This window comes from Caretta caretta, chromosome 2 (genome assembly GCF_965140235.1).
Source record: "Caretta caretta isolate rCarCar2 chromosome 2, rCarCar1.hap1, whole genome shotgun sequence".
Classification (NCBI taxonomy): domain Eukaryota; kingdom Metazoa; phylum Chordata; order Testudines; family Cheloniidae; genus Caretta; species Caretta caretta.
In genome coordinates this window covers 48098870-48118315 of record NC_134207.1, presented here as the reverse complement: position 1 = coordinate 48118315, position 19446 = coordinate 48098870, and the positions used below count along the sequence as shown (strand labels likewise).

Below are 19446 nucleotides of genomic sequence, written 5' to 3'. Positions count from 1 at the left end.
ACCAGTGGAGCAAAACAAATGCTGGGCTTTTTGATAACAGAAATATATTAAAATGACATTTGAATAGTGATATAATAAAATGAAAACTTTTATTTATATTAAATCAAGCAGTAGCACAGGTTTAGCTTGACTTAATGCATGCAGTGAAATCAGTGGTTTAGTGATTTATCTATATACTCCTAAACTATAGTTATAGCTATAAGAGTATCTCCCTTTGGGTCTCAGGTAAAATGTCATTTTAGGTACAGGAAAACAAAGGGAAATATGCAGCCTTTGAGACGTGCATGAAGCTTCTCTTGGCACCAACTAGTGTTATGCATGCAAAAAAAGGGCTATATATGTTTCAGAATGAGATCATTTACTTTGACTGGAATATCGGTCTTGCTTTCTAAAGACCAGTTTCTGATACTCTCACTCACTGAGTAATTCCTGTCGGTAAACTAAGGCGTTATTTAGTGTAAGTAGGGCCGGTAGAATTTGGTCTTTTTTTGCAAACCTGGAACACTTATAGTAGATTCCTACATACAAGTGAGGTTTTAATGGTCCTGAGCACCTGCAGCTTCCACTAAGTTCAGTAAGATGTATGGGTAACTAAATAGGAATTTAGGAGCCTCACATTAGATAGGCCATGTTTAAAAACTTGGCCATGAAATATATTATGAAGTGGTTTGTTTTAAAGTTCTTAACTCCTGTAAGAAACTGAGGTTTTTCCTCACATGTAAGTTACTAGCTTTTTTGTTTAGTATAAACAAAAAGAAAAATAGCTGCTTGTATTTCCAGACATTCAATTATGCTCTGTCAACTTGGATTCTCAATAAAAAATTCTTTTTGATGGCTTTGTAGATAAGACCCATGTGCTTTAACTCAAGAAACTGAATAATCAATTGTTTCAATGGGCCTGCTGCTCATTTGTCTTTTCCAGGGAAAAAGTGATTAGACTTATTTTTCACTCAGAGAGAACAAAATGGATTTTACTGTATGGAACTGTGTAGGCGGTTAACTTTCCTTTGTAGAAAGATCTTTGACAAGATAGTAGGAAGAAGAAAAGTGTGATTTAATTTTTCTTTTAATAAAAATGTCAAGTTTGGCCATCTTATCAATGCTTTGTACGGGTTGAGGCTAAATTGCCCAACATAAGGTGACTGTTTTCATGCCCTTTTAATTTGTGGTTCTGATCAACACTGGGGAAAGGGCATTTTTTAATGTCACTTCTAGAAGTATTGACTCCAAATAAACTCCCACAAGGGATGTCATAGCATCAACCAAACAATTTTTCAACAGTGCTGTGATAATCTTCCTTTGTGGTAATAGTTCTAGGAAGAATGTAGTTCAGGGTGGTGGAAACATTGCTCTAAAGGTAGCGTCATTGATTAAAATTTCTGCCCTAGTCTCTAACCCCATTGCTCGAGCATATCTGGAATTACCCAGTCTAGTTTGCTCAGGTGTGAAATGCTGACATTTCAGTGAATCCCGGCTGTTGTGACAATGGGGCTGAGATGACGCAGTTACGTAAAAGTGAATTTAGTTTAATTGTCACCGTTCACAGTTTGGCAGACAACCCAGGGCATAAAGCTTACAAGAAACATGAGCTAAAACCCAAGAAGTTTGCAAAATAACCATCAGGCTACAGACAAGAGTCTGGAGAGCTCTTGGCAGGCTTCTCTCTCTCATTCCCAACTCAGGCAGCTCGCAGAGTGGTCCTAGGAAGACCTCTCTATGCCAGAGTGGAAAGGCACCTTAAAGGCACAGTGGTTATACCAGCACACTGAGATTGCATAGACTATCCCTTAGAAATACAGTCGCTAAGCAGTAATCTAAAAACCCTTGCTAAAATGCTTCAGTCATTATGATGATTCAGAATACGCTTTCTTAATTAATTAATTAATAATTAAGAGTGATATTTTGGGCATTCATTAAACAGAGGTCTTTCTTGAACCACTGTATTCCTGAATACTACAATTTACAGATGCAGTTTTCATGACAAAGGAGAAGACAAGTAAAACATAATTCCTAGCACTAACATGCCCCCAAATTGGACATGATATATTTAGCAATCACCATGTGTTTCTGCAGGTTTTTTGTTTTTGTTTACCTGATACATATGGCTTTTCACAAGTTCTGTCTTTGATAAGCCAAGAGGGACATGTTGGGGGTGGGGGAGAAGAGGAGGGAGAGAACACCTTGACACTACCAAGTTAACAAGGGGGCGAGGGGAATTATTTTCACATTTAAACTTAAAAGTCACACTTTTGATTGAATTTTTTGCAACTACTACTGTCTTGTAATCCAAGATTATTATCAATGAAAGAAAGAAGAAAAATATTTTTCTCCACGTTCCCCAGTTTGTTTACTTTCCACATTTGATTACATTTGATTTTTCATGAAAATGATCCTAATGCAGAGGAGCTAGCCCAAGGCCTACAAACCACTTAGGCAGACCAGTAATAACTACCTTTAAAATGTCTGCTGATGGTATGAATGTATGTTGTTATTTAGGCATGTTTCAGATCAGATTGTATATAAATGCTACACTATTCCATAGAAATAATCTTAAACCGGGAGGTGTGGCAAAGTCATTTTCTACTGCTGGAAGGTCCCTTAGATAACCTTCCTCCAGTGAAATACTACTTGCTTAAATTTAGCTTTAACTAGTGCTGGGGCTGGGCAGCTGAGAATCTCAGAGCTATCACCAACTTCCTGTCAGCTCATCCCTACATTTAAATTTAATTTGTGGGCATTTTTTTTCTTGAGAGTTTCCCTAGAAGATTCAAATTCCATTCAGACTTACTTTCCTGTTTGTATCCTTCCTGCTTGGCACAAACAACTAAATGCTTTCTCTTGGGGCGAGTGAGAAGAAGCCAGGGTTGTGATTACTTAAATAGTGGGTGTGCAAACAAAAATGCTAGTCTTTAACTTAGTTTATTTTTATATCTCTTGCAAATGTCATATTTGGAACAGATACCCACAGAAACCACATACAGAGTTCATGATCTTGAACCATAATTCTCTTTTACTGTAAATGGCTTCATGTGCTTACACTGAGAGGAGCTGAAACTGAATGAATCCCAAACAGGTCTCTATTCATTTTTCTGAATAATAGCCTCTGTTCTACAGGTCTAAAAGTAATAAATGACAAAACTATGCAGATTGTGTGAAGGTCATCCAAGTTGGGATGGCCAGAACCAAGCTGTTTGTCCTACCTGTCGGCTATTTGGGAGGAGGGAGAGATGAACCCGGAGAGAAGCAACCAAGTGGGGTACTTTGTAGCCCTGCAAGCGAACCACAGAGTTCGCTGATGAGTCTTAAAAGATGAGCCTGCTGCTGGGGATGAGCTGAGGAGAGGCAAGGATATTGGGTTCAATGCTCTCACAGCCCATACTCCTCACATAAGGGTTTGGAGCCCATATGATGTAACAGCAGCTAGAGAACGGTGGTGTTGCACTTCCACAATTGCCGGTGAATTCCCAGCACAAAGCTCAGTATTTCATGCTTCTGCCTGGTGGGTTCTGGGTATTGAGTGTGATGGGTTCCCCCAGGGTGCCACCTGGAACTGGGGTACCACTGAGTCCACAGACCCACCAGCCTGGGCTCCCTTTACACTGTATTGCTGTGACAGGCGTTCAAGCCCCTGCCAGCACTCATACTGGTAGGGACACACCCAGCTGCAGCTACATACAGATGCTGATATCAGCTCTGCATGGAAAGGCTTCAGCTAAGGGACACAATCTAAGCTTAATATACTAAAGAGATTGGATATGAGCAATGTTCTGTCTAATTTTTTACATCCAAGTGCAGAATGAATTTTGTTATGTGCACCAATATGGAGGGGGGGAGGGAAAGCTCAGTGGTTTGAGCACTGGCCTGCTAAACCCAGGGTTGTGAGTTCCATCCTTGAGGGGGCCATTTAGGGATCTGGGGCAAAAGCTGGGCAAAAATTGGGGATTGGTCCTGCTTTGAGCAGAGGGTTGGACTAAATGACCTCCTGAGGTCCTTTCCAACCCTGATATTCTATGATTCTAAGGGGTTCAGAGTGCGAGAGGGGCTCAACGCTGGGGCAGAGAGTTCGGTGCAGGGGGGGTGAGGGCTCCAGCTAGGGGTGAAGGCTCTGGGGTGGGGTCAGGGAAGAGGGGATTGGGGTGTGTGAGGAGGCATAGGGCTGGGGAAGAGGGTTGGGGTATGGGGAGGGTGCGGGCTCTGGAGTGGGGCCAGGGATGAGGGGTTTTGGAGTGCAGGCTGCCCTGGGGCTGCGGTGTGGAGAGAATAATCCGCCCAGCCCTCTCTCGCCACAGCAGCTTGGGGTTGGGGGAGAGGCGCCTCTCCCTGGCTGCGGCAGCTCCAGCAGGGCTGGGCTGGGCCGGGCCGAGGGAGGGGCTCCTCTCCCCGGCAGCTGCAGTGGACCTACACCGGAGGAGGGGATCCTCTCCCCCAGCTGCGGCAAGTCTGGGGCAGATCCACTCTAGGGCCGGCGGGGCGGGGTGCCATTCCCCGCGGTGGCAGGTCCACGCTGGGGGAGAGGTATTTTTCCCTGCCGCAGCCCTGAGCCCCTGCGCAGGGCTTAATAGGCATCTGTGCAGCTTAGAGGGAACTTAGAATATTAGTAGCAAATTCTCACCCTGAATGATGATTTAAGCCGGCTGTAGGCTCTTAAGGGGCAAGCTGCACTTGATTGCAGCTTAAAACCCCAGGTATTCCTTTCACAGGCTAGAAATCCCTTTTGCCTGAGTCCAGCACTTCCTGCCATTCAGTCCTTGTTCCTCAGGTGTTTCCAAGAGTCTCCTTTGGGCTGGGAGTCAGTGAAGAATCCCGATGATATCACTCCTCTGTCTTAAATAGCTTTTGCGTATGGCGAGAACCCTTTGTCTCCAAGCTTGGTTCCCACGTTTTTCAGTAGAAAACTATTGGTATTCCAAGATGGACCAGGTGATCTGGTCACATGACCCCACAGTGTCATAGCAGCCATGAGTCAGAGGCTGTTTGTAGCATCCTCAGGAAGGCTTCCCGGTGGGAGATTAGCTTCTTCTAAGACATATTGTTCTCCCGAATGACAGTCTTTTGCCTAGGTTTCAGAGTGGTAGCTGTGCTAGTCTGTATCAGCAAAAACAACAAGGAGTCCTTGTGGCACCTTAGAAACTAACAAATTTATTTGGGCATAAGCTTTCATGGGCTAAAACCCAATTCATCAGATGCATGGAGTGAAAAATACAGTAAGCAGTATATATATTACAGCACATGAAAAGATGGGAGTTGCTTTACCAAGTGGGGGGTCAGTGCTAATGAGGCCAATTCAATTAAAGTGGAAGTGGCCTATTCTCAACAGTTGACAATAAGGGGTGAATATCAAGAGAGGGAAAATTACTTTTGTAGTGCTAACGAGGCTGTTCCCCAGGTGTAAACACATTTGTAATAGATACATAGACAATATTCATAACTTCAGATACCAAAATGATACATGCATACAAGTAGGATAATCATATTCAGTAAATCATAACCTTTTCAATGATATCTCACATGCCTGATCTTGCACAAAATACATCCTAATTATGCCATACTCATATCATAATAATATTACTATGAAGAAAATGGGACATAGTGTCACAGTGAGTTCTACCTCATATGAACCTCTTCTCAGCAGAATAAAGTAAGAAGAAATCTGTAAGAAGAATTGTGTGGCCTACAGTGGTGTCTTGGTGAATGTGTAGCATAAGTTAGGGCTGAACTGTTTTTATAACTGATAACTTAAGTATTTGATGTGTTCTCCATTTGTGGATCCTCATTTGGGATTATTGGAATGATCTGCAACAATCTTCTCACAAACTACTTGGAATGATTATCTGTGTCTGCAACTTTGTGATGCAAAGACATAGGATGATTGAGCTCCTTTTTAGGAATAAAGTTAGGATCTCCTACTGATCTACCAGAAATCTGCTCTCCAAGACTCAGTAACTGACTGTAGTACTGATATCAGTACTGCATTACTCCTTCTGTCTACGGTGCTCATTTCATGCAAAATGGAAGGAACCACAACTGTGAGCTCTCTGCTACTAAACCTGAGAGTCAGCTTTTTTGGAATTAATATATTAAAGGGTGTAGAAGATCACAGCCTTACTTCACATTGGAGAATAGCGATTCAGACATGAGTATGCTATTACCTTATGAGGTCTGAACAAAATCACAGATAAAAATATAAACTAAATGAATAAATCAAACAGAGAACAAATCATGTTTCAGGAACTTAAAAACTCCTTTGATCTGAGTCATGTACTGTTGGACCTATTTTCTACACAGTTTAGGACAGGGCCTCTTATTTCACAGAATTCCATCCCTTCCTCTCCCCAGCCCCTCCATTGTGTAATCTTGCTTTCTACTGTTCCAGTGCTGAAGTCTCACGACAGCTGAAACCAGTACTTCAATATGGGTGTGCCTAATTAGTTTGTAAAACATCTCAGAGAGTGGATCGATTGAGTAATTAATAACTTACTAGCTTCAGGCAACATACTTTGTCCCCAGTAACCCAACCAAATGGGTGAGGGCCGTCACGAAGTTTGAAAAATATGTCTAGACTAGTCACTTTAATAGAAGGTTCATCAATAAAAGAATAACCTCGTACATTTTAGTTATACATGGCAAAGGAATTTGTGGTCTTTTCATTTACTCCCTTCTCCTTGTCTGAGGCTTGTTGCTATCAGTCAGGCTTTGCTGTCGCTAGCAAGGAGCCTGATGATGCCTTTGTTTTGTTTGGAGAGTATATTAGAGACAGATGATGAAAAATACCACAACATTTCCTGAACTGAAGAAGTGGATGAACATCATGTTGGTGCTTCCCCATGGAAATGCTGATATTTAGAGAGCTTTCTGTGTAATAAATGTAGGAAAGAAGAAAATCCCTTAGTAAGACACCAAAATGCTTAAAACTGAAAAATAAACAACTGTGGCTGGTCACATGGGGGATGGGGTTTGTTACCCACGAGCAAGAGTTACTGAGTCAGGGCAAAAAACAGAGAGAGCATGAAAAGACTGAGATCTTTCTGTGCATCTCAGAGGAAGCCAGAGGACAGCCCTTCTGTGAACCTGGGTGGCTGAAGTAGCTACTAGTTTGTGGAAGATATTGCCCACTTAACGTTAATGTACAGCTTACTCCTTGCCATTGGCATGATTCACAATTGCATGTATAGGTTTCAGAGTAACAGCCGTGTTAGTCTGTATTCGCAAAAAGGGCCTACGCTACCAGCACTCCCAGCTACCTTTGAGACACCACTGACTTCCTGAGGAAACTTCAGTCCATCGGTGATCTTCCTGATAACACCATCCTGGCCACTATGGATGTAGAAGCCCTCTACACCAACATTCCACACAAAGATGGACTACAAGCCGTCAAGAACACTATCCCCGATAATGTCACGGCTAACCTGGTGGCTGAACTTTGTGACTTTGTCCTTACCCATAACTATTTTACATTTGGGGACAATGTATACCTTCAGATCAGCGGCACTGCTATGGGTACCCGCATGGCCCCACAGTATGCCAACATTTTTATGGCTGATTTAGAACAATGCTTCCTCAGCTCTCGTCCCCTAAAGCCCCTACTCTACTTGCGCTATATTGATGACATCTTCATCATCTGGACCCATGGAAAAGAAGCCCTTGAGGAATTCCACCATGATTTCAACAATTTCCATCCCACCATCAACCTCAGCCTGGTCCAGTCCACACAAGAGATCCACTTCCTGGACACTACAGTGCTAATAAACAATGGTCACATAAATACCACCCTATACCGGAAACCTACTGACCGCTATTCCTACCTGCATGCCTCCAGCTTTCACCCTGACCACACCACACGATCCATCGTCTACAGCCAAGCTCTGCGATACAACCGCATTTGCTCCAACCCCTCAGACAGAGACAAACACCTACAAGATCTCTGTCAAGCTTTCTTACAACTACAATACCCACCTGCGGAAGTAAAGAAACAGATTGATAGAGCCAGAAGAGTTCCCAGAAGTTACCTACTACAGGACAGGCCTAACAAAGAAAATAACAGAACGCCACTAGCCGTCACCTTCAGCCCCCAACTAAAACCCCTCCAACGCATTATTAAGGATCTACAACCTATCCTAAAGGATGACCCAACACTCTCACAAATCTTGGGAGACAGGCCAGTCCTTGCCTACAGACAGCCCCGCAACCTGAAGCAAATACTCACCAACAACCACATACCACACAACAGAACCACTAACCCAGGAACTTATCCTTGCAACAAAGCCCGTTGCCAACTGTGCCCACATATCTATTCAGGGGACACCATCACAGGGCCTAATAACATCAGCCACACTATCAGAGGCTCGTTCACCTGCACATCCACCAATGTGATATATGCCATCATGTGCCAGCAATGCCCCTCTGCCATGTACATTGGTCAAACTGGACAGTCTCTACGTAAAAGAATAAATGGACACACATCAGATGTCAAGAATTATAACATTCATAAACCAATCGGAGAACACTTCAATCTCTCTGGTCACGCAATCACAGACATGAAGGTCGCTATCTTAAAACAAAAAAACTTCAAATCCAGACTCCAGCGAGAAACTGCTGAATTGGAATTCATTTGCAAATTGGATACTATTAATTTAGGCTTAAATAGAGACTGGGAGTGGCTAAGTCATTATGCAAGGTAGCCTATTTCCCCGTGTTTTTTCCTACCCCCCCCCCCCGATGTTCTGGTTTAACTTGGATTTAAACTTGGAGAGTGGTCAGTTTGGATGAGCTATTACCAGCAGGAGAGTGAGTTTGTGTGTGTATGGGGGTGGGGGGGATGTGAGAAAACCTGGATTTGTGCAGGAAATGGCCCAACTTGATTATCATGCACATTGTGTAGAGAGTTGTCACATTGGATGGGCTATCACCAGCAGGAGAGTGAATTTGTGTGGGGGGGTGGAGGGTGAGAAAACCTGGATTTGTGCTGGAAATGGCCCAACTTGATGATCACTTTAGATAAACTATTACCAGCAGGACAGTGGGTGGGAGGAGGTATTGTTTCATATTCTCTCTGTGTATATAAAGTCTGCTGCAGTTTCCACGGTACGCATCCGATGAAGTGAGCTGTAGCTCACGAAAGCTCATGCTCAAATATATTGATTAGTCTCTAAGGTGCCACAAGTACTCCTTTTCTAATTGCATGTATAGTTGCCTTTGAGAAGTCAACATTAACTCATAGTCACCACACAATGGTAACTGAAATACTGCTATTGTATGAATGTAGATGGACCGAGAGTGTTAACATAACCCAGTCACTGTCCATTATTAAACAGTATTTAACAAGATCTGGGGTTTGGTATACCTCAGTCTGCTTAGTACCATGGCAAACAGATAATTAAAAATCTCTTTAACTTTGTATTAAATATAAAGGAAAAGAAGGAAAAACAGTTAAAGCATTTGAAATATAAAGTATTTATTAAGGTTTGAATTTGAATGTCCCGTTTTCCTTTCCCTTTAGCTGGAGAAATTTTCTGGAAGGTTTTAACAGTCTTTTGGAGGATGTTAAACATGCTAATAACTCCTTTGGGGGGAAAAGAGAAGAAGTTAGTGGAGATGGGCTGGAGCTGTTGTTATTAAAATCCAATCCCATTTTCTAGACAACCAAACAAGACACACACACACACACACAAAAGGGGATAGAAAAGAACAGCAAAGATAGAAAATTCAGCTTTTGTCTCTGGTGTTGACTCTCATTTGCAACCACAGGCCCAGTACATGGTCTTCTCTGCCACCCAGAGACTTGGCAAACTTGTGTCAGCATCAGACTGTTCAGGGCATTGCTTTCAGCTGCGCTCTCTGATCACAGGCTTACAGCAGTGTTGCAAAGTGTACAGTCTTGGCCATCTAAGGGTGAAGGAAAGAGATAAAAAGGAAATAAGGTAGGAAAGGAAAAGGACATTTTGGGGGAGGGGAGGAAGGCAAACAAAGTATCACTTTCCAGGTGGTGTTTGGGAGTAGCAGCCATGATGGTGAAGCTCACTCCAATAGCCAATTTTTCTCCCCAAGTCTCTTTCTCTAAGGAACCCAAAAAGGAGCGATGGGTGGAATAGCCCATCCTCTCATTATTTTGTCCACCAATTGGGCCTAGATTTCCCACACCAAATTTGGTTTACTGATCTCTGATTCCACCCTTCTTTACCAAGAATGAGCTTAACCCAGTCCTTGAGTTATATCAGCAGGCCTTTTTGTTCAATATCTGTCTTCCTTTCATAACTTTTCCCATCACCATTTGTTATTGTAGGTGGTTGTGACCTTTTATAAACTTCCCCTCACTTTTTACAGTTGAGCTCACAATTAGGGAAAATGTGTAAGCCCAATTATCACAACACCACAGTCTTTCCTTGTTGATAGACAAATTAACTAGTTTTTCTCAGATAGTACCGTGTGGTATTTTTGAGTCAAACTTGACTTCTAATGTTGAGTTGTATTTGCCCATTTATATGTGATTCATCCCATCTTGTGTCTTATCTCTTACCATCTGTGCAATGGATTTAGTCCTGATTTACACATTTTTATTTTTTTCCTGCCCATCTGGCTGCAGAATCTTTTGTGTTAGTATTTCATTTTGCTTCATATTACGTTGTTTGTTTTGCTTTGGTTATTTTGCTTACGTTATTAGAATATGAGATTAGGTCGTAAGGATAATACATCAACTTTAAATATGTATCTTTAAATAAATATATATATATATATATATATATATATATATATATATATATATATATATATATATATATATATATATCTCTTTAAATATAAATATCTTTAAATATAAATATATTAAGACACTCTCCCTTTCTCTGTTTACTACCTTTATTTTTTTCTTAATATCATTAGAAAAACATGCATTATTTTAAAAAGCCAAAAGAAAGAGAGTGCTCATTGGCTCTTGTCCAATGCCAAAGACTTGCTGCTGATATAAAAGTATCCTGACTGCTGGGGAAGAATAATGCTGTGAGGGCATCATGTGTATTCCTATAAGACTCTGAACTGTTCTGCTAAAGCTGTTGCTACCCAACTGGGATCTGGCATGCCAGCTAGTAAAACTTCATCCTGTTAGTGTTCTTCCTAATTATTTCTTCTGACAGGAATGTGTCTCCCAATCAGATATGCTTTAACACAGATTGGACCTGATGCTGATCACACAAGGTACATCAATGTAACTTCACTGACTTCAGATAATGTGATTTTAGAAATTCCTAAACCTGGTCATATTTGTTTTAACAAAGATAATTCCAATAGCACCACTGGTATGAGGTCAGATCCCTGAGATTTAGGATGGTGATGATGAGATTTGGGAAATTAATATAATCTCTTGAAGCTTTTAAACATTATTGTCACCATATGGATGTTTGATACTGGGGCTGGATGCAGCTCATTCTGTAGTAACCAACAATTTCTAATGGTCACCAAAAGTCAAAGATTCTTGGAAGTTCCATACTTGGTGATCTAATCCATAGAGAGGCTTCTAAAAAGTTATAATGTAAATATATAGCAAATAGAGGACAATAGAACAGCAGGTTCTCAGTCTATGAATCATGGTTTGGTTTAAAATCTTCACTGCTTGCCTTAGGAATAATATATAATTAAGTTCTCAGTGTGGAAACGGCAGAAAATGTCTCTGAAAATCCAGATGGTTGACTGGAAAAGAAAGTTTTACAGGACATACCTGAAAATGGCTGCTCAGCCCAACCCACAAGACTATCAAGTGTACCTTCAAAGAGAGCTCCAACCAACCAAATAACACAGGTGGTCTTTGTCAGGCATCTTATGTTAAGAAGAGTGGAAAGAACATTCTATCAGGCAGAGAAACGGATTGTGTGCTGCCTTCCTGGAACCATGACACAAAATGTGACTTCAAGACTTGGATAGGCTTCTGAAGTGAGTGGTCCAGGCTTTCTGGTGATGGTGCACATTGGCACTAATAATGCCGCTTTATGTTATATCTCATAGTTTATAGATAGAATAATAGAATCGTAGGACTGGAAAGGACCTCAAGAGGTCATCTAGTCCAGTCCCCTGCATTCATGGCAGGAAATGATGATTTAATAGAACTCAGAAGGGTACTGAAGGAGAGGAATGTCTTCTCTGAGATTCTTCCTGTCCTATGAGTGAAATAAGACAGAAGATTCTGAAAGTGAACCACTGGCTAGGTAAGTGATGTAAGGTAGAGGGGTTTGGTTTGTAAACACTCACCCACCTTCAGTGTGGAGAAAGGATACATAGGGGCAACAAAAGGGCAGGATGAAAATGGGAGACAGATAAGCACATTCATTTAGCACAAAACCAAGTTGTCAAGAACAAAATTAAACAAAACACAAAGAGAAATGAAGAGAAAAAAATCTTTAATTATCTATACAATAATGTTAGGAGTCTGTGTAATAAACAAGAGGAATTGTTCATTTATGAGTATAAATTAGACAATTTACTGACACCTGCTGGGAAGATTAAAATCACTGATGATAACCTATTTAGGAAGGATTAAGTGGGTAAAATGTGAGGGAGAGCAGTGCTTATGGATCAGTGTTGTGGCAGATAAAGCATAAGATGAGGTACTAACTGGTGTCTGCAAAAGATTACCAAATTACATCAGAGAACAGGATGACTGGCTCCTTAAGCCCCTATTTACAATGTGCAGGAAAAAAATTGGGTTACCCTGGGGGATTTCTGAGTGACACATGCTGGAGGGCTTATGTTGCCAATACTGAAATATCTTTGGGATTTTAAAAAAAATTATACATTACAGTTTCCTCACTCAAAAAGTGTTGCATTCATCACAGGGGGAATTCAATATATGATCTGATCTTGACAGATAAAGAGGACTTGATTAGAGAAGTAAAAGCTAGTGGTCGCTTAGATGCAAGTGATCATGATTTGATTACATTTTTTATACGAAGATAAAGACCCAACCAGTAAAATATATACTTGGTGCTTTCAAGAGCCAATTTCACAAAGCTGAAAACAATTGTGAGCCAAATCAGCTGGAAGAAAGAATTTAAACAGAAAAATGTTAATGATAATTTGAAGCTATTTAAGAACATTTAAGCCACAATCTCACAATTGTAAAATAAGGCTATACTGGATAAAAAAAATAAAAGCAGCAATTAAAAATACAAATAACAAATGCGGGAAAGGTGAAATACTTAGCAAGTTCTTCTGTCTTGTTTTTTGTTTTATCTCCTTCTTCTGAAGCATCAGGGATGGCCACAGCTGAGATGGAATATTGAATGGAGTGGGCCAGGACCCTTACTTGGCATCAAGCATTCTTTCTCTCAGGTGCTTGGCTGACTGGTTTTGCTCACATGTTCAGTGTCTAATTGATTTCCACATGTGGAGTCAGGAATGAATCTTCCCCAAGATTAGATTGGCAGTGATTCTGGCAGTGATTTTGGGGTGATTTTTTTTTGCCTTCCTCTGCAGGGTGTGAGTGTGGGTCACTTATAAGGATTATCTGGATGTATCTTACTTAATCAATTCCCTGCCATTGCAGGGGCCTCAGGCACTGGTACACTTTGTCCCCTCCCAGTCTTTGCCTGTGGCACATAATTGTCTAGTCTCTGGGGTTATAATACTTGGGTCCAATTTCTGTTGTTGGGTTTAGTATGCAATTGCTGGGTGGTGTTGGTGGCCTGTGATATACAGGAGGTCAGACTAGATGAGCCAGTGGTTCTTTCTAACCTTAAAGTTTATAGCTCTAAATGAGCAGCAAAAGAATGTAGAAACTTTATAAGGGAAACAAAAAAAGAGGAGAGATGTATGGGCATCCTAGTTGTAGGACAAGAAGAAGAATTTAAGTATATCAGTAACAAAAGAAACTCTAATAATGGTATTTACTCCATTACTTCCTGAAAATGGTAGAATTGCCAATGATATCGCAGAAAAATACAGAAGTGTTCAATAAATACTTCTGTTCTTTATTTGGGAAAAAGCTGGATAATGTATTCGTATCATATGATGATGATGATGATGATGGTGAAATACTTCCCATTGCAACAGTAACCAAGGAAGTTGTTAAATATCTGTAAATCAGCAGGTCCAGATAACTTGTATTCAAGCATTCTAAAATAGCTGGCTGAGTAGTTCTCTAGACCATTAATGTTGATTTGATGTATAATAAGTCTTGGAACATTGGGGAAGATCCAGAGTACTGGACTAAAGTTAATATTGTAATGATAAATGGGATGGCCCTAGTATTAAAGGTCTGTCAGCTGATACAGGTAGATGATTTTTGGTTATATGAAAGTTCTGAAAAAAATGGGAAAAAAATAGATTTGACCGGAATCAAAACTAATTTTTTTTTTTGGAATTTTCAGTGAAGTGAAAAAGTCAACAAACTTAATTTTGGGTCAAATGAAATGTTGTATTTGATCTGAAATGAAACGTTTAGTTTCCAGGCATCTTTAACCTTATCTATATAAAAAAGCAAACAAAATGAGTGGTATAAGGGCCCTACCGTCAATCAAACCCTAACCCTGCCCCCTTGACCCCTTAAATCCTGCCCCTTAACCCCTTAAACCCTGCCCACCTGTCACTGGAAGTCCCGTCCCGTGGGGTATTACTTCCAGGGTCTAGGTGGCCACATGACTAGAAGCATATGTCATGTGACCCTCCTCTAAGAACACCTCCCACTGCCCTCTACCTATCAGGATGGGTTTCATCCCATTAGGACCGCCCCGAGAGGAGATTTGACCAATCAGGGTGAGTTCTGGGGCAGGGTGACCTGTCCTGAAGTGGGTCATGTGACCCCTCTAAGAAATCCTGCCACTGCTCTCTACCAATCAGGAGGGGTTTAAGCCACTTGGGACCACCCCCGAGAGGAGATTTGACCAATTGGGGAAAATTCTGGGGCGGGGTGACATGACTGGAAGGAAGGTGTGTCATGTGACCCCTCTAACAATTCCTTCCACTGCCCTCTACCAAGCAGGATGGGTTTCAGCCACTGGAGACCACGCCGAGAGGAGATTTGACCAAAATAGGAGAGGTTCTGGGACATGGCTCCCCTCATAGAACTCCTCCCAAAGCCCTCTGCCAATCAGAGTGCAGCACCATCAATCCGTAAGTCCCCACGCTGGGCAGAAGAGGCCATCTCTTACCAAGAACGCATGTTTTAGATACCGTGGAAACATGGATTCCCTCACCACCCCTGTGAGAACTTCAGACTTTGTTTTATCCCCAAGGATCTTCGACCATCCATGGAGAAAGTGCTACATCAGTGACAGTTCCGAGGAGGAGGAGGGAGTGGCCGAGGGGAGCCCTTTGGCCCAGTCGTTGATGGATATGCCGGAACCCGAACCTGAAACCCAACTGCTAGTGAGACACCCCGATGAGCATGGTGGCCTCTCGTCGTCCACCACCCTGGAGGAGGAAGGCGATCATGGCTTGGGGGACTCCCCGGCGGATAAGGTGAAAGGAAAAGATGTCGCTCAGGTTAATGAATGATTAAGAAGTGACGGTCGAGGATGTGGGTGTAATGGGGTTAGGTACCGGGGGTTGTGTAAATCTAAAAACAAGCAGTGGGAACTTAGACTTGTTTCTTCTCTGAAAATCTCTCAACAGTTCAACGATGCCTTTCTAGAGGACCTGGAGGCCCTGGACAGCATTGCATCAAGCAGCGAAGATGAACCGGGCCTGCCTTGTTTTTGCTCAACGCTGCTACAAATTGTTGAAGAGGACTCCGAGGATGATGGCTATGAGGAGTTCAGGAGGAGGCTTGGCATGGAACTCACAGAGCCAGTGCCACATCGTGAATGTAAAAAAGTTATGCGGACTATTGTACGCGTTGCTGTTTATGCTGTACTTAATCACTGTCTTAGGGAAAAGCTTTTTGAAGATTGTGAGGGTTGTATCATAGATGTGCCAGCCAAACGGCACCATGACTGTGTGACTTGGACTTCAATGGATATAAACTGCAAGCTCTGGGGTCTGTGTGCTGACCTGTGTTTGGAAAGCTTATTAAACACTGTTATTGCCATAGGTTATGCTATGCAATGTCTGTGCCTAACCCAAGAACATTTAGCGCAAGGGGTGACCTTGATAAATGCTGTGCAATTCAGTGGAGACCCTGACCGTGTTTTAATACAAAATGATCAAACTGGAAGATGCCTGCTTACAGCGTTATATTGACCATCTGGTCCGCACAAAAATTTACCGAACCCGCTTAAGAAAAAGACTATTTGTAAGAAATCTAAAAGGATTAAGTTAGAGAATGGTGAGGGGACAAACATGCGATACAAAACTTGGTAGCTGTAAATTAAAAAAAATATCTATTGAAAAGGGCTTTGTGACTATCTGTATTTCTGTTAGAACGTCTCTGGCCCTTAAGTAAGCTTAAGTTTTTTAATTAATTTAATTAAACGTTTTTTTTAATGGAGCATCTTGGTTTGTTTTCAAGGAGCTGTATGTCTCTAAAATAAAAAAAATTGTTTGTGAGAACCTAGCTCTTGTATCTTTGTGTAAAAGAGACTCATTTACAGCAAAAAGTTGAAATGTATGTTGTGGGAGGGGAAAAAATCCTAAAAATGTGTTTACAATAAAACAAACGGGTGGCTCAGACATGTGTTTGAGTACAACCTGTTGAACTGAATGGTTTTAACCACACCTCACTGAATAGTCAGGGGTAACTGTGATTACCCTTGTTGCCATAGGGTTCAATTTGGTGGGGTTGCACCCATAATAAGGGAGGTGGGTGGGTGAGGATGGTAAGTTCTGATTAATATGAAATAAAATAAAACCTCAGGAATTCGCAGATGCTATTGGACAGTTTAAATATAACCCCTGGAGTTGGTAGAACGCTATTGGACAGTTAAAATGACCCGGAGTTGGCAGAACTTTATTGGACAGTTTAAATATAACCCCTGGAGTTGGCAGAACTCTATTGGACAGTTTAAATGTGACCCAGGAGTTGGTTGAATGCTATGGGTCACTCTTTCTACCAACTCAAAGCCATTAAAAGTTTAAAATAATATATTTACAAAAAAAAATTAATAAACAAGGGTCTAACCCAAAACTGAAATGTTTCAAGGGTTCACAAACCTTCACCATACTTTAGAACAAGCGTTTGCGCTAAAGACAACCAAACATTTAAAAGCTATGGGTGCTTATTTCAAACCCCCCACCCCAAACTTTAAGCATGAAAGAAACATGTTTAAAAAACAACCCCCAAGACATTCATTGATATTTGCAAAGGGCCCCCCACTTGGAAATGGATGCAGTTACATTAAGGATTGGTGATTTACTGTAAGAAGACCCTACAGAAAAATGTATTTTAACTAAAAGAAAAAAAAATGTAGCCAAAAGCAGCCCTGTTGTGCATACAGCTTAATTCCTCCCCCCCCGCAGATCACAAAAGGGAATGTTAGGGAGGGGTGCCTCAAGTTCTTAAGAATCTATTATTTTCAGAGTTGTAGCAATCAAATCAACCTGCTAGCTACTATTGTGAAGTCTGTTTGAGACAAAGGGTTAGGATGGTATAATAACCTCAGGTATTTTGGAGACTGTCTTTTTCAGCAGAAACTCTCTTGAATGGCTGCTGGACTGGAAGAGGAGGTAAGCACCCTGTTTTTTAACTCTGAAAATATATATTATATAATACCACTCTTTAGCCATGCTGTCTTAGTAAATAATGGGGCCAATCTTTATTGCAGTGTGATTTCTTTAACATGGAACCAGTAACTTTAAGCTGCATTTCACCACCAGGCCAAGGTAAAAACCATTTTTAACTGTAGTTGTGCTTAATACTGTTTAAAAAAGAAAAAAAAATAACAACTTCAGGTATTACGTAGGTTGTATAGGGATTTGGGGGTAATACTAACTAACATTTTTGCTTGCTCTTTAACCCAAAGGCCCAAACACACATGGTGGGAAACAGAACAAGCATATGCCTACAACACTTTATTCTGTAGTAGAAGGTAACTTTCTGCAATTGGCTTTTAAATGTATGTGGGTTTTTTAAAAGTATTTGGTTGCAAACTGTGTTTTAAACTGTTGTGCTGTGTGTCTGAGTTTGTGTAAAACATAGGGGTAGGTTTTTAAAAAAGTATTTGGTTGCAAACTTGGTTTGGTGTGTTTATAAAGCTGCTGGGTTTTTGTGTGTGAGAGAGAGGAGTCTGTGCAAGACATAGGTGTGGGCTTTTTAAAAGTACTTGGTTGCAAACTGTTGGTTTGTTTCAAACTAACAAGGTTTTTTTACTGTGCATAATGTGATCTGTTTTTAAAAATGGGTTGTTTATAGGGGTTTGGTGCATTTGGGGCTAATACTAACTCACATTTTGGCTTGTTTTTTAACCCAAAGGCCCCAAACACACACATGGGCGAACAGAACCATGTGCCTTTTAAATGCCTTTGGGTTTACTGAAAAGTATTTTGTTGAAAACTGTGTTTTAAACTGCTGGTGTGTGTGAGAGAAAGTTTGTGTAAAACATAGGTTTTTTGTTTGTTTGTTTGTTTTTTAAAAGTATATGACTGCAAACTGATAGTAATGGTGTGTTTCAAACTAACAGGGTTTTTACTGTGCAAAATGTGTTTTTTAAACTGGATTTTAAAAGTTAATTTTAAAAGCAGTTTGGTTTTTATTCTGCAAAATGAGATGTATTTTAAAGTGGTAGAAATAAACTCAAAGCCTGTGTTTGTTGTACAGCCTGAAATGGATTATTTTGTTTTAAAGCTATGACTTTTTAAATAGAAAAACATCCTAATAAATACTTTATTTTTAAGTTTACTAGATAGTTTCATGTGTTTTATAATAATAATGTTGTCTGCTTCACAGTACGGTCAAAACATAGATCCTTAGACCAGAGGGTAAACAAGCTTAAAAGTAAAAGGAAAGACAACTGAAAAGAAAAATTCCCCAGTATCAGTGAATGACGGATGGATGAAGCCCGGTAAATATATTTTGCTTATTGGTTTGTATTTTAAGTACATACATAGGTGTGGGTGAGAAAGATTGGAAAAGGTAAGTTTTTTGTAATATGTTTTTCCCCCGCCCCAATCAGGAATGTGCAGCCCTTCTGACAATGCTGCAGTGAAAGCTACAGGGACCTCTCCACCAGAACCACCAAAGAACCAGGAATCTGCTTTGAGACCTTTAACAACACAAAACAGCACAAGAGTGCAGATGAAGCATCAGGGCAGTCCAAACCTCATATACGTCAAACCCAAGGACAAAACAAAAGACTCTGGTAAAAAACAGCCATGCAAACACAACTCCAGTTCCTCAGCGGCCACTGCCACACCAAGCCCTGAGAAACCTGTGAGCAAAAACGCCCACATTCACAAACCCAGAGCACGCACGCACTCTAGGGGTTCTGAACGTGAACAAAAACACACACATTCACAAACCCGGAGCGTGCACTCTAGGGGTTGTGAATAAAAAAACAAGGACTGACAAACCATTCTCCCAACACCATAAGC

The 19446-nt window shown here is 41.0% G+C and overlaps 1 protein-coding gene across 1 annotated transcript in view; it reads left to right on the top strand.

Annotated features, from left to right (window-relative positions):
• CNBD1 (cyclic nucleotide binding domain containing 1) overlaps window positions 1–18870 on the top strand; it is a 401361-nt gene extending 382491 nt beyond the window's left edge. Inside the window, exons 14-18 of the mRNA XM_048837242.2 lie at window positions 9745–9917; window positions 11146–11288; window positions 15614–15787; window positions 17880–17945; window positions 18803–18870. Of these exons, the coding sequence (XP_048693199.2) occupies window positions 9745–9917; window positions 11146–11288; window positions 15614–15787; window positions 17880–17945; window positions 18803–18870 (624 nt within the window). The remainder of the gene's footprint in view (window positions 1–9744; window positions 9918–11145; window positions 11289–15613; window positions 15788–17879; window positions 17946–18802) is intronic.
• The last annotated feature ends 576 nt before the right edge of the window (window positions 18871–19446 follow it).